The sequence below is a fragment of the Pyxicephalus adspersus genome, chromosome 8, assembly GCF_032062135.1.
Source record: "Pyxicephalus adspersus chromosome 8, UCB_Pads_2.0, whole genome shotgun sequence".
In the NCBI taxonomy this organism is placed as follows: Eukaryota; Metazoa; Chordata; class Amphibia; order Anura; family Pyxicephalidae; genus Pyxicephalus; species Pyxicephalus adspersus.
In genome coordinates, this window is record NC_092865.1 from 45,789,177 (window position 1) to 45,805,288 (window position 16,112).

Below are 16,112 nucleotides of genomic sequence, written 5' to 3' on the forward strand. Positions count from 1 at the left end.
TGTTAAACTTCCATTTTACTGAACGCTGCTTTTAAAAATACCTGGCTGTTCAGATTGTTTTTTAATTTCCCAGCATACTGGTTGCATGCTTGATCTGGGTCAGCTAAATAAATCAGTGAATCTGGGGACAGCCAGGCAGAGAGGATTTTTTGAAGCAGATGTGCAATGGAATGCTGCACATCTGTTAGCAAAATTTTTCTTTCGGTTGGTGCAAGAAAAAGGAAAATAGGAAAATGAAGCTTGCATCTTGCTATATGCTGCAAGGGGAGAGGAGTGTAATATGCACTTACATGGGGTATAAAACATAACAAGGCGATGGCATAAACATAACAAGCAGTCAATGCAATCTGCCGATTTGTTTGCCCATTTTGTATAGGAATAAACAGGCATGTACCAATGTGCCAGCTGTTGACTGAAGGCACCTTTGCTAAAATACCTTTGCAAGCATGTTCTAGAACAGTATAAATAAATAATATTGGGGGCTCAGAGGTCCTCATTGCCCCTTCCTCTTCCCCACATGCCAAGCAAAAACTGAGCACAGAAACACAAATAACTTTTCATACAGTTCTTCTCATCTCCTATTGGCTATTTGTTATCACATAATCCCTACCGGCAAATCAGGAAGCTGTAGTTCCACCTTCTTTCAGAACTATAGGCTATGCCTCTAACAGGACTACATTTCCCGAAATCCCTCTGCTAGACTCACTGTGCGATTTCCTGGCTGAGCTCACTTCCAGGCTAGAGTTATATATCTGGACAAGGTGGAGATCCGCAGGTGAGTATACATGGTAACATTGGCAGCATTGTTACAGCTCTGTATCTGATGCTCCAATGGTGGCAGAATGGGTTCTGCAATGCTAGGGGGAAGCTCAGATCTTTCGCAGGATTTAATTGCTGGCAAATATATAAATAGAAATATCTAAAAGAATATAGAAACATATATTAATAAATATATATACACATAGATTTACTTTTTTTTATTTCACCTTCCCATAGTCTTCACTAAGCAGATTTACAGTTTGAATAATATATCTATATTTTATAGTGAATTCTGGATATTATTCTACTATAATTCTTTCAGTGGCTTGTCCTTCCTTTCAGGGGCAATTTGTCATTATGATGATAGAATTGGGGTAAATCTTACCCTGCTTGTGCCGCTTTTGGTTCTTTTTCTTTATTGCTTGTTGGCTACCATACCAGAATTACATCTGCATTGGGCAGAAGAGGGCTAGTGGCCATAGGTGCAGAAATGAGCCAAGCTTCATTCCAGTTCTCTCTTGCAGCTATTACCTTTGCAGGGATTTAATGATTTTCACCTTTTTATTCTTGCAATTGATTTGTATCCAGTTTAGAAGGTTGTGGAGGAATATCATTCAACTAAATTGGCCAATTTTAAGGTCAGGTGGGGTGATCACATTTTGATTGCCCGGAGGCTTCACTTCCACTTGGCCTTTCTATAAAGCTGTATGCTTCCTCGGCATACATTGCCAGCCAGAAAACCAACACTATGGGGTATTTATATATCTATGTGTACAAATGAAAATCATAAGGAAAATGAGAGGGGAATCATTTATAAATACCCCCCATAGTGATATCAAATCATCATGCATGATTTTCTATTTCATTGTCACATTATTTACATCTGAATTTCTGATCTGTTGTAGATCGCCACCATGCCAAAGTGCATCGTAGCCAACTGTAAGAACACAACGCACAAGTCGACGTCCCGTGGTATTACAATGCACGTCTTCCCTCACAACCTCCAGAGAATAAAACACTGGCTACTTAAGATAGGACAGAATTTTGGGAATTTGGATGCCTTTGCTCAAAGGATTCTCGAAGCCAAGAAAACAGATGCTTTCCGAATCTGCTCCGACCATTTTACCCCAGAGAGTTACATCACTCAGGGGTGTAGAAGTATTCTTCGGACTGAGGCTGTTCCAACTCTCTTTCCAAAGCAGAGGGAGTTCAGCTCTGAGGATGAGGCTGTACCGCCTCCACCAAAAAGGTTTAGATCTGGCGCCCCTAGCCAGGACTACGACACTCTTCTCAAGGCGTACAATCGCACTCGGCAAGAAGATAAAGGGATTTTAGCCGCGGTGGAATGCAAGGATGTGAGCACTCGCACAGACATATACTACAAATCGCGAGATGCTGGCACTCGCACCAACCCATTCCAGGGAGTGAAAAATAAAAAGATAAGTACCGATCCAAAGATTGGTCGAAAACATGCCAGTACCATAACTAGCGCGTGGAAAATGGACATATCAACAAATAACCCTGTCGAAATGGTGGACGCCAGTACAAACACCGAACCCATACCTGGACATCATTTTGAAGCTGAATCATGGAAAATAGGACACGATCATGTCTATCTGAGGGCTTCCACACCAGATAAGCCCATTTGTTTCAATTTACAACCATCACTTGACTCAAGTGGTTCAAATTGTGTATCAGATGATGGACTAAACCAAATTTCCAGTGTGTATTCTAAAGACAAGATGGATGCAGATCAATTGGTACATGAGAGAAAGTTTTTGGTTTTTGAATCTTGTCTCGATGAGCTCCTACAAAAACTGACTTGTACCCATAGTGATGGATGCCGGTCTGCCATTGCCGGGTTTGAGAAGCACATCAGTGGAACCATGCTTACGGTTATCGGACGTTGTTATAATGATCACACAAGTTGTCTTTGGCAAAGTCAGCCAATGAAAGGTAGAACATGTATGGGGGATCTAATAGGCACTGCTGCTGTGCTCTTCAGTGGCAGTAATATCAAAAAAGTGGATGAAATGTTTCGTTTTATGGGGGTTCCCTTTGTTTCGCCCAAGAGATATGCAGTTTTACAGAAAAAATACCTATTTCCAGTTGTAGACCTACACTGGCTTAATGAACAGCAGCAGAGTCGGGATTTTTTTCTGGGTCACCCTATTTGTCTTGTAGGAGACAGCCAGAGTGGCATTTTTGGTAAAGGTGGGAGGTTCTGTGCATACACTTTCCTGGAATCCACAACCAAGAAAGTCCTTAATGTCCATGTAGTGCATTCAGCCAATCAGAAGTCACCCATGACGATGGAGAATCTAGCCTACAAAAACTGCTTGGATAATCTCCTGGATGAAGGCCTTACCATTGAGACTGTCTGCACAGCCAAACATCACAACCTTCAGTGCACCATGGAGGAACAATACAACAGCATTTCCCATAAATATGACATATGGGAGTACTGTAAAAGCTTTAGAAAAAAGCTGACAGCAGCTAGTCGCAAAATAGGCTGTGCCAAAATTGCTAAATGGATCCCTGAACTTACTAACCATCTACACTACTCAACTTGCTCTGCCAGTAACCAAGTGCAACTGGTTCACCAGAAATGGTTGTCGTATCTGTACCATATTACCGGACAGCACAGCTGGGACGATTTCAGAGAATTTGGTGCATGTGCTCACCGTCCACTCACCCCAGAGGAGACTGAGCAGTGGCCGTGGTTAACCCAAAACAGCCCGGCTTACCAGCAGGTCAGGGGGATTCTGACTAATAAAAGTCTCCTCGACGACTTGGACAATATTGCCATGTTTTTTCACAAAGGACAAACTGCCCTCCTTCACAGCTTTATGTTAAAGTATAGACAAGAGAGGTTACACTTTGAGTTGGAAACCCTGGAGGCCAGGATGAAACTGGCAGCCCTGGCTTACAATAATAGCACTCAGAGGACATGCGTGGCGATGCGTTACCATTCACTGTGCAGAGGTGGTTTTTCTGCCTCCCAGCAGCCTAAAAATGTTCACAGAAATAACTGGGCTGCAAGATACATTTATAGTCCGTTTGCCTCGGCTCACATTTTCCCAATGATTTCAGATACTATCAGGTTTGCCAACAAGCAGTTGTTTCATAGTTGGACTGGACCACAAATGTCCACGTGTTTGACTTGAGAGGTTGTTTGTTTTGCAGAATATCCACACATCACAGAGTATCCACAAAAGGGTTTACTATGGGTAAAATTTACATCTTATGCACACCACAAAAACAATAACAGTAAAAATACAAGGAATAAAAGATAGGGCTTTTGTAGGCATTGATAATCTTACAAAAAATAAAACAAAATTATCCAAGAAAATGCAATAAAACCATCAATAGTGTCCAAAGAGCTTTATCAATTAAAAACTCTACGATACATTTCTATAACACCTAAAAAGCACAACTCATTGTCACATGAAAGCAAAGTACAAAAACGTATCTGTCCCAACAACTGCTCAGCAGAGGTAAGCAAACCGGGCAGATAGGGATGAAAAGGTTCAGAGAGAATTGGGAAGCTGGATAGAAAGCTAATTTGGCTCCATGGTTATCTTGGAAGGATGTTTAAGAAATAACCCCCGAGAGATCCATTAGGAGTGTACAGGCCTGTCTTTTTTTTTCATAAGCAGCCAGGCAGTTTATTGGATAATTTTGTTTCTTTTGTGAGATTAGTGATGCCTACAAAGCCACCTATTCTTTATTACTTGTATTTTTACTGTTAAGGATTCCACATCTTACTGAGGATGTCTATTGATACATTTACCCGGAAGATTCACACATTCCCAATTTAAAAACGTGTGAATCTGCAGTGCAAAACATTATTAATAGATACCTCGGTGTTTGTGTTCTAACAAGCCACAGATTGACCATGTAATGATATCAAGGCTTCTTTATAGAAATGTCCGAATGATGTCTGGTAAACCAACTGCAATTTGTTTCCTAACACTACTCATAATTTTAATTGGGGAAAGACTCCAATTTTGACAAGTTTTTATGCACACTGAATTTTCTCTCACTTCCTGCACCTGTGATGTCCATATTTGGTATTAAAAAAACCTTAAACAATAAAATTTTATTCAATCATATTTAAAAGAATAATAGCAAGACAATACAAAAACATTAAAATATACCAAGCATTTCTTAAACCTGTCAAAAATCCCATCCACATATAGCATTGTACTGGAACTGTCCAACTCATATTCACAATATACACAAAGCAAACAAAAAATATAAATGCATGGACAAGAATGTCATAAATCTATCCAAACTTTCCTAAATACCATCCACACAAAGCACTGAATACAACGGAAATGTGTCCAGCAGTAGAATTCTGAATAAAATACCTAACCATCAAACGTGTCAGGACACAGCCACAATTAAAGCATACTAATATAACACGTTTAACAGAACTCAGATACTAAGGAATTCTGAGATGGTCTGGAGCAGTGTTTCTTTTTTACATGGACGAACTCTTGAAATAGGTTTCGGGTCTCAGGGATCAATCCCCCTGCCAATATTTACAATATGTCTAATTAATGATACAATACCCAGTGGTCAATGGGATGAATGCCTCTCATCTTGTTGGTCCCGATTTATTAAAGCTCTTCAAGGCTGGAGAGGATACACTTTTATCAGTGAAGCTGGGTGATCTAGAAAACCTAAAATGGATCCAACAAATAGCAAATTACTTTTAGGAAATCCATTCCAGTATTCTAGATTCCCCAGTCTCTAGATCTGATGAAGTGGACTATGAAAAGTAGAAATGTGCATGGAAGACCCACAAAATACATAATGTTACAAGGCGTGGATTGTGGATCCAGGTCTTCATCATTTTGATGGCTAGCTATTTTATTCAAAATTCAACTGTTGGACCTTTCTATTGTATTTGTGCTTTGTGGGTATGACATTTAGGAACTTTTAGTTAAGATTTACAATATGCTTGTCCATGCATTCATATTTGATATATTTTGTATTGTGGGCGTTGTGAATGTGAGTGTTCTAATTTAATTTGAGAAACCATAGCTGAAGCCCCCATGACAACATTGGTATGTCTAACCACCAACTGGGATCAACACTATTGTTCACGTAGAAATGTACATGTGCCCTAAACTAAGGAACCCAGATAAAGCGGAGTGTGCAGAAAAGTATTTTTTTTTATTTCCTTGCACCTAATTTATTTATTAATATTTAGTTTGCAAACACATCAGTCAAGGTTCTGTGCCTATCTATTAGTAAGAGTACCCCAGACCACACAGGTTCCGCAAAATGTTGCATTTTCCTCCTCTAAAAATGTGAATTATGTCACCACTTGGGAGCTTTCTCACCATTTCCTGTTCAGACAAGCCTTACCAAAATGGACACAAATGCCAATAAAGTTGTCACCCCTCCCTGTACCCTCCAAACAAATTACATACTTATAGCTTAGTTTACACAGACTGTGAACATAGCGTTTAAATGGCCATGTTTGAAATTCTCATTCATTCCAATAGGCCAGTCCACATCAAAACATTTTCTTGCTGGGTTGTAAAGAATGCATCCTTGAGCGTTTGGAGAGAGTTAAAACACCTCCCAAAGGCTCATAAACACTCCAAATGCCCCAATAATATGAGTGGGTGCTTTTGACAGTTTTTAGGCATTTTGGGGCATTTGAGGGACGTTTTACAATATTCAATTTATTGCAACATATCATGGTTTAAAATGTCTTTAAAAAATGCCTAAAAACTAATTTACAGGCGGAAGTATTCCCCAGTCTCAGTGATAAAACTGCAACACTGTAACTTTGTAAGAGGCTGCACAAGGAGTTGATCTGGGTCAGACATTGGTCAGCACAGCCAGGCACTGGGAATTACATGATTGTGGTATCTCTGACCTGACATCTCACTCCAAGAAGTAGATGGGCACTCTGGATAATGGATGAACAAAGATGGCTCCGATCTGGTACTTTAATAATGGGTTGGGGTGTCATTGAAACTGCAATGCACTATGGTTTGCACATTGTAGTAATGAGGAAGATGTAACTGGGGCAGAGACTGGATCTTCCAAAGAAACTGTAAACTGAAGTACTGTTTTACTGATACAGTATAATGATACAAATGAAGTACAACAGAAAAAAAAAATCTCACAGTTTGATGTAGAGGAACTCAATTGTCCTGCACAGAGCCCTTACCTCAACCCTAATGATCACCTTTTGGGGGGAATTGTAATGGTGAGCCAAGTCTTCTCATCCAACGTCAGCACCTGACCTCAATAATCCAGGCAAATCCCCACAGGCACCCTCCAAAATCTTGTGTGACTCTTCTAGTCAACTGTATGCTTCAGTAACAAAGAAGGGCAACTCCATATTAATGGCCATGATTGGAATGGGATGTCCAACACACATATATTCTGTAGGTTAGTAAAATACCAGAGGATGTTACAGTAGTCCAGACGAATGATGATAAGAGCGTGTACAAGGAGTTTGGTGGACTCTGGGGACAGGTAGGGGGCAGATTTTGGTGATGTTGCCCAGTTAAAAGTGACAAGACCTGAAACTTTTCTGAATATGGGGAGTGAAGGAGTGGGCAGAATTGAAGGTAACAGCTAGACAGGGTGGCTGATGGTTGGGCCGAATAACTTTTATTACCAAAAAGATGTCAGGTGGAACTTTTTAAGATGAGGAAAATTATAAATTCTGTTTAATCCAGGTTGAGCTTTCAGCATAAAACCTTATCCAGGACTGGGGGAGACAAGGCAGGGGTGAACAGATATGAGTGTGCCAAGTGAGGTGGTGTACAGAGAGAGAGAGAAAAGATTTGGTCCAAGGACTGACCCTTGGAGAACACCAACGGGGAGGAGAGTGAGAATTACCATTAAAAGAAATTTGAATGAGTGGAATGTGCTGGCCAAAAGCTTGATTGAAGTGGGTTGAGTAGGTAGTTGGTGTTCATATAGCTGGTTGGATTTTTGATGATGAAGAGTTCAACAAGTTTGGAGTAATGGGAGAAGGGAGATTGAATGGTAATTAGAAAGTAGGGAGGGATCTAGGGACGGTTTCTTTATAATTGGGAGGACAATTGTATGTTTGAATGCTTAGGGGAAGATAACAGTGGAAAGAAAGGGGCTGTATGGACCAGTCCGTGCAGGGGGGCAATGGTGGAGCAGTGGACATAAAGTAGTTTAGAGGGGACTGGGTTGAGTTGACAGGCAGTGGCCGGAGATGAGAGTAGAGAGGAAACCTTGTGTAGACTACCAGGGCTGAAGGTGGTTAAGGTGGATTTACAGGTGAGAGTCATCTGATTTTCATGATTTTAACTTTAAAGTAGGTGGCTTTGTCTTGGAAAAAGAAAGGAATCATAGGGGTACAGGGTGTAGAGTTCAGGAGTAGGTCAGTTTTTGAAAAGAGGAAACGTAGGTTGGATACCTCTGAGGATATTACAGTAATTTTGCTTGGAAACAGTGCAGCGTTAAAGTGTTGTAGCTCAGTTTTGTGATTCCAGAATAGCTAATAATGCAATATTTCCTCCACTTGCATTCTGCTACTTAAACAGTCTTTTGTAAATGTTTGAAAGCTATTGTGCCATGGTCAGGGGTTAGCAGGATGGAGGAAATAAAAGTTGCAGGGGCAAGGGGCAGGAGTACCTTTATCCAAATACAAAGATAAAGTGTCTATAATTGATGGCAGCGTGGTCTGGAGATTTTAAAAGAGTGGAACTTAGTCAAGTAAGGTAGTTTGAGAATAGGATGTGGTTGAGGTTACAAAGAATAGCAAGATGTAGAGAGGTTGAAGGTACAATACTTGTGGCCAGAAAAGCAAAATGGGGTATTTTCAATTTAGGTGAGGTTACCTGCCTGTGTATGTTCCCATGTGTAATGTTTCATAATTTTCAAGCATGTGCATGTGGTGGTATGGGTGTGTTTTATTCTTTTCCTCCAGACACCATCACAAGGAAGCATATTCAGGTCATGCTATGTAAAAAACAAAAACATTTGCACGCTACAATACACACAGCCTTTCAGTCACAGCAGTGGTGTGGTTTGTGGACTGCTGTGTACATGCACTGTGCTGGTTTCAATGCTAACCTGTGTTACATTAATACCAAATCACTTTTAATAACTATAAATTCGTATATAATTCAAGCTCCCCTGTTTTGTTTTTAAATCCCCCCACAGTTCTTTTCCCACTTACCTTTCTGACCTGGTAAAAAAAATTCTCCCTAGGCGTTCTTACAATGACCTAATACTGACTTCCTCACTTATAACCCCATAACCTGGTCCAGGTTGATATCAATCATTGTGACATTCATTTTGTATAATATAAAAAGAGGAGAAGTCTTACAAGCTTCCTGGTAAAATGTCATCACCATCGTCCTTTGTCTGAGAACGTGTACACACGTTAGAATATGTCAAGTAATGACCATGAAAATCCATCAGGATAGATCATTTGTTACACCAGAGAATCATTATGGATCATCAAATTTTGTCCTCATTGGACAAATATGATAAGAAACTGATGATATATCAGTAACTAGCTTGAATGGCAAATCTATAGCACAGCTCTTCTCAACCTTTTTAACATGGGGGACCCCTTGAAATAACTTTTACATCTTCAGGCAACCTCTGCAATAATTGCTATGTATTACAGTGGGAAGAATGTCTCTTACATTGCTGGCCAGTGGGAAGAATGTCACCCTTACATATAGCCAAAAAGGTCAATAATGTCACTTAAACTGACCTGAGAGTCACAAACTGTTTATTGCTCAGGAAACCCCCAGCAACCTCGGGAGGAAACACTGATCTAGTATGTGTATATTGGAACGCATGTACTGACAGTGTGAAGTGAAGAAGGATGGTCACTCAGAAAGGAAATGTTGCAGAGAAGCATTACAAAATGAATCTAGGTTTATTGAATTTTTATTGTATATGTGTCAATTTAACATCAGATATATTTGTACTGTTTTACTCTTTGTACAAAAAAGCTGATTGCCTACCCCCTTATTATTACCAAGCATTCCTACTCCTGTAACTCTCTAGACATCCAAGCTCCTCTATTTGGCCATAGTGGGCTCGCTTGGAGCAAGATAACCCAGAAGAATCACTCTTGATTTTTTTCTGTTTATGCCACACACACCCGGGTTGATGTGAGGAATTCCTCTATAAGAAATGTGGAAGGCTTACCTCCTTGGGAACACATAAAAGAATACTGTTCTTGCAATGAAGAGTATTTATACCTACCAAATGGGAATTCACCAATACCCAGGGAGGTTTGTGGGTGTGCTCTCACTCTCTTACCATCTCCTGCATCTGTTTGTACTGATCTGTCTCTAAAAGCTCCTGGAGAAGCGAGCCATTGCAAGCAGTGAAACGTGTCAAGTGTGTTTTTGAGATATGCTTTTGTGAAATTGTTATTGTTTTTCTTTTTTGAATAAATATTTTATTTTTACTATTGACCAATGTGTGTAAATTCGATGCCTAGAAGGGTCCCAAAAATCTACCAGTCTTTGTATGTATATAACAAATAGGGATGTGGCATCACGGTATGTATAGGGGATATGCAAGATCCCTCTCTGTATGGTCTTGATTTTTTGTACGTTTATTAAATCTTTGCAGGGATGGAGGAATTGAGTTAAATGAGCCCACAAGCACCAGGCATTCAGCCAGACTAACACCATGTCCAACATTCCCCTACAAATGTGTGGGGAACTCTTTTCCTTGTCACCAACAGATCAGTGGCCACAAAGTGGCTGACAAAGATTGTAACACTTTCATTCAAAACTAAAAGAGGTTTAGTTGAATTTTAGAAAAATATGTACAAGGGAATAAATAGTGGCAAAGAGGGTTTTTTGTGTCAGCAATCATGTATTAATAAATAAAAATATGTCAATGAAATTATTACACACAATTTGTAATTGTAATAAACAACAAGTTCCTGAATAGTAATCAGAGTCCAAAATTCTAGAGTACTTGAAAAGCTTAAAAGGAATGTCTTTGGTCTTAAACCCAACTCGTTTCACCTTATTAGGCTTCCTTGGGGGAACATGAGACAATTATCTGACTTGTGTTGGGACTTTTAAGTAAGTAAAGTATATAGAAGAATAATTATAAATTATAAATTGACGCCTTAGCTATTGCTTTATATACATAACATTTTTACACCTCGTTCTGTTCTTTATTTCCCTCAGCAGTTTCTGCACTTTTGCTAATCACAATCTGCTTGCACTTCCACACAAGGTCTGGCACTGTCTCGCTCTCATGGAAATCTTCAGGTTTTAACTGATCTAAAGTGGATCGTAACATATCCTCCACTAAAGCCTTCCGGAGCTCCTCTGCCTTCTGCTGAACCACAATTTCTACTTCCTGCAGAATAAGGTCTTCGTTCCACTTCTGGAAGAAATAGGAAAGGTATTTTCGTGCAAGCATGGACTGGGTTATGCCACAATGCAAAATCAAAAATATGATCAGGTTTATCAGACCGACAATCTGGATTAGGAAACACAGGAAAAAACAAAACCATTTATTTTTAATTATTACAGAAATGGTTAAATATATTGAATAAAAAAAATATTTTGGCTATTGACTCTGGTGGAGGACTTTGAGTACAATTTATTCATTTTTTTTTATACATACACTTTAATTTATATTTTTTTATACACTTTAATTCAAGGTGCTTGAACCTAAAGTTGCCATGCTTGGAGAGACTGAGCCTCTAGGGGGCACTGTGGCTTGTTCTCAAGTGGTGTGAGCCCTAAGCATGACTAAGGTGCAGAATCTAATCAGCGGCTTGGCCTTCTCCAGCGCCTCTAGTGGTAAAGATTTTGCGCTGCAGATTGTTGCCAGGTTGTTATCATTGGGCACACCAGGATGGGTGGAACAATGTGTGGTAACAAAACAGGCAGAAGAAATATAAGGGAAGGCCAGGGTTGCGGCAGGTAGCAAACAAGTGAGGTGAGGAACAAAGCCAGGGGTGACTGGGGGTGGAACCACAGCAAGCAGTGGGTATTAAGCATCTGACCTGTTATTATTGGATGCAGAAGATTTTAACTCCTTGATGTATCATGTAAACGGGAAATGATCAGAAGGAAAAATGTTGCCTGTATGTGTGTATTGTTATGGAGCATTCCAGAAATCAATTTCTAACTGAAGTAAATATCATTCAGATTGTTTAGTCGAGTGCAAAATTTGTAACTTATCAGCTTCTGTGTACCTAACCTTAGCACTAGAAAAACAAGGTGTGATTTTCTGGTTGATCAGTGTAATGCTCCAACACACCGCATACACCACATTGCAACATTCTCTTCCTCCGATTTCACTTTAAGAGGAGGCAAGAAAGCAATTAGTTGGGTGTAAAGATTGTGCATCATGCAACATGTATACTTTGGACAGAAACTAACGAACACGTCATATCAAGCAATCAAGGGGTGAATAATCAGCTGGGGACAATTAGTTGGATGTATTTTTTAAAGCTGGTGTAAACCTAATTTCAGCCCGTACTGAGTTTAAGAAGTATGGAACCAGAAAATGGGTTTTATGGCAAACAATAGGCTTTTTAAGTAATTAGCTAGACAATGCTCTACTGATACATAACAGTGTGCTTTGTGTACAGTCTCTTATATGCATCTGGTGACACAGAGGTAAAAAAGTCTCTGTTCCAGCACGTTTCGCTGTGAGGATTCTTCAGGAGGTATGAGGTCCAGTGATGCCATAGATATGGATGCAAATGTTGGTTAAAAAAGAGGTGGAGAGGGTTTCAGGGGCTGCAACACCTGCCTGTTAAGGATCTCCATTACCCAATGAATGGATCCTTAGCTCCCCATGCTTATTAGCTGGACAAGTGGTGTTATGACACTCTGGAACAGCATACCCCTGTGTTCTTCTGAGGATTCAAACCCCGTCACCCAAAGGGGGATCACCCAAGTTCCATTACCAACTCCTCCAGGTATAACAGCACTGCTCCTGGTACCCTTCCTCCTCTTTTTTTAACCAAGATTTTCATCCATATCTATGACCCTGGACTCATCTAATAGTGCATCTCACAACCCCCAAAGAAGCGAAACGCATCAGTGCCGAGACCTATTTATCTAAACCTACCTAAATCTAACCCTATAATGCTGGTATGTCTTAGTGGAGCTTTGTCTAGCTTGCAAATTCTGCACTTATTACTTAAATATCTTACTATTTGCCATAAAAATCCTCCTTTCTGGTTCTCCCTTGGTAAAAAGGTTTACAAAGTCTGCTTTTCTCAGCACCTATGGGAATAACTCCATCTGATCCTAGGACCAATTAATCTGTATATGTCTGTACTAAACATGGTCAACCCAATTGTATGTAACCTGTATCACAAAAATGGTGAAAGCCATAATAAATGTTCACCAAGTGGACAATCCATGAAGTCATTAATCAAGCAGTTGATTTTTATGTATCAAGTTTTATTTTTTATAGCAAAAGAAATCAAAATTCTGAACGTCTGAATAGTCTCTAACCTCAGATTCTCCATCAGTATCACAGGTTCAGTGATTGCTGAAGCTGTTTGAAGACAAAATGCTAAACAGTAACCAATATACAAAATGCAATATATTATAGATCGAGCTCTATTTATAAATGATTCTCCTGTTTATTCACTGTTCATAATTTTCAGCATTTCTTATTGTGAAAGCTGTGCTTTTTTGAATTTGATATCTAGATGTCAGAATGAGTCATTATTTTGAATAGGAACTGAAAGGATACACCTATAGATTTACTGATTGAGGGGAAATAGTTTATAAATAGAGCCCATAGACACAAAGAAATGTTGAGAAATGTTTGTCAATAAAAAATAAACTGCAAATAAAAATACAGGTAGAAAAACACGATAGATAACCGGCATATGGGTCAACGTGCTGCGTAAAGTGGGCAACAAGTATGGCGAAAGTTTTCTGAATTCAGTAATTGTTACTTTTCATAAGTGAAAGATAAATGTGTCATGATTTCTCTAAGTTTGTTTTTGTTTACTTTTGTTGTATTTATTTCTTATTTATTAAAATAATCACAAAAGATCTACGTTGTGTGTACCAATTTCTTTGGCAGATCCAGACAGCAGTGAGGTCATTATTGGGCTGTCTATAGCCTGGGCAGAGCTGTAGGAGGGGCCTGATATCTCCACCCACTACCGACTGCCTGCTGAAAAATACAAGAGGGGGGGGAGACAAGACCAGGCACTCTGCACAGGGAAAGGGAGCAGCAATGACTGGCCTTTATTACAGGAAGTTCGAGCACAGATATAGAAGTAATGAACAATACACAACAAGATATTTTAGGATTAGTCATTTAGAACTGTATGCATTTGGTTCAAAGGCATTGAATAATTATTCCCTTTCCTAGATTCTGTTCATTGGAATATTTTCTTCTGCACCTTGTTCTCCTTCATTTGATTCTCTTGTTGCTATTATTATGTTATCATTTCTCATAGTGCTTCCAAATTTATCCTGTGCACTTTTTTTGGCTTGCTGTACCAAATCTTCCACCCCTTTCATCCAGTTTTGATTATTAGGTGTAAACGGACCTTGGAAATATTGCTCCAACTCAATCAATGCCTTTACATGTTCCTTCTGTTTGCTGTCTGCCTCCTCTCTGACATATTCTTCTGCCGCTCTTACCAGATGATCCCGGTATTTTGAGCGATATACGCTGGGGCAACATGGTAAGAACAATGAAAGTCCAGTGATCACACATATACCACAAATGGCACACATCTGTACAAGAATGAAGAAAGAAAATCCATTACAGAAAAGTCATCAGTTGTGAGGTCACGGGGTATGTAACATGTGTAAGCCAAGAAGGAAAAAGTAAGGAAGTGTATAAATTTTATACTTCTCTGTAGCTTGCTGCCTTGACCCCCAGAAGCCCCCCCCCACACACACACACACTTGTGTGTGTAAGCAAATGGTTCTTTTTGCAAATAAAAAAAAACTGCATTGTTAACACATCCTACTGTGTTATGATCTAGTGTATTTGCAAGTTGCTACTTCCTCTGAAGAACCCAGTTAAGGTGAAAGGTGTCGTGTATATATAAAAAAATGACTGCAAATATTTACTATATAATGTATGTATTTCTGTATTGGAATTTCACTTTTCATTGATCTTAATCTTAACTGAGGCAGTAGAAAAATCTGTATAGAGTTAAGCTCCCAAACAAGGATATTGTATTGTTTGTACCACACTTATAATTGTTGTGTTGACATACAACTTTTGTAATCATTGGACATGTGTTAATAAGCTTTATATATAGCATTGCATGCCAAAAAGCCTTTTTTTTTGTTTCTTTACTTTTCATTTTTATTGTCATTGCTTTGCAGTCATGGTAAAATTCCTGCAAACTATGGCCCTTTGGGCTTTTATTTGGCATGTCAAAAAATGGTACAAATTGTCCACTGGTAAAAAAGGGGGAACAACAACACTACTACTACTAAAATTGAATGTAAGTTTTTTTTTACTTTTAGAAAATTACTTTTACACGTAATTTAGATCAGTTCATAAAAACGCTGTCCATTCATCTGATACTGGCTCAGCCCTTCTGTCAAATTTTTAAACTCACTGTGGTCCCTGAGCCAAAAAGTATTCCCAGCCCCTGTCTGCTAAATCCTACAACACGTTATAAATATTCCATTTATCTATGTATTTGATTATTTATTGTATTTTATTATATTTATAAAACAGAGAATCTGACATTCATGATTTTTCAATTACTGCCATTGAAACCTGAAAATTCCCATGATGGAATGTCAGATTCTCTGTTTTATAAATAGAGCCCCATGTTTTCCTGCAATGAAATTTAGGAATGTGTGAAAGGTTTTGGGATTAGGACAAAAAACATAAATTGAATGCTAATGAAGAACATCATGATACTAAATACCTCCTTGTTTGCTGTAAAAAGTTGTGTTGTCCATTATACCTATTATGTTCATATTGGAAATGTTTCTATGTAACGACCTCACCCCCCCCCCCCCCCCCCCCCCCCCCCCCCCCACCACCACCAGCGTTAGCTATACCTGCCAATACATTCACATTCATTTTTGCAAAAATATTGTCCCTTAGACATCTCTATCTACTTTGGCGGCAATTTAAATCCAAAAACTAATTCAGAATTTCTCCTTGACTGCACTGTAAAAAGTCAGACTTTGCAAAGTAAAGGATTACATTTGCAGTTCAGAACATTGGAACTCCATTTCCAAGGATTTTTGTTCCAACTCTACAGCCCTGGATATAACAAATCACAAAATAATGGAATATTCACAGAACTAAAAGGTGGAAGATAAGCAAAGCTTCATTCAGGGCTCATTGCAGGGATTACATACACATTACATGCAGATTAA

The 16,112-nt window shown here is 39.1% G+C and overlaps 1 protein-coding gene across 1 annotated transcript; it reads left to right on the forward strand.

The window, feature by feature from the left end:
- Positions 1 to 726: 726 nt before the first annotated feature.
- LOC140336939 (uncharacterized) lies at positions 727 to 4,874 on the forward strand. Its single transcript, XM_072420399.1, has 2 exons — positions 727 to 775; positions 1,665 to 4,874. The coding sequence occupies exon 2, from the start codon at positions 1,674 to 1,676 to the stop codon at positions 3,924 to 3,926; it is 2,253 nt and encodes a 750-aa protein (XP_072276500.1). The 5' UTR covers positions 727 to 775; positions 1,665 to 1,673; the 3' UTR covers positions 3,927 to 4,874.
- The last annotated feature ends 11,238 nt before the right edge of the window (positions 4,875 to 16,112 follow it).

Bases quoted from the DNA above. Each gene is read 5' to 3' on its own strand.
- LOC140336939 (XM_072420399.1), top strand. From the start codon at position 1,674: ATGCCAAAGTGCATCGTAGCCAACTGTAAGAACACAACGCACAAGTCG.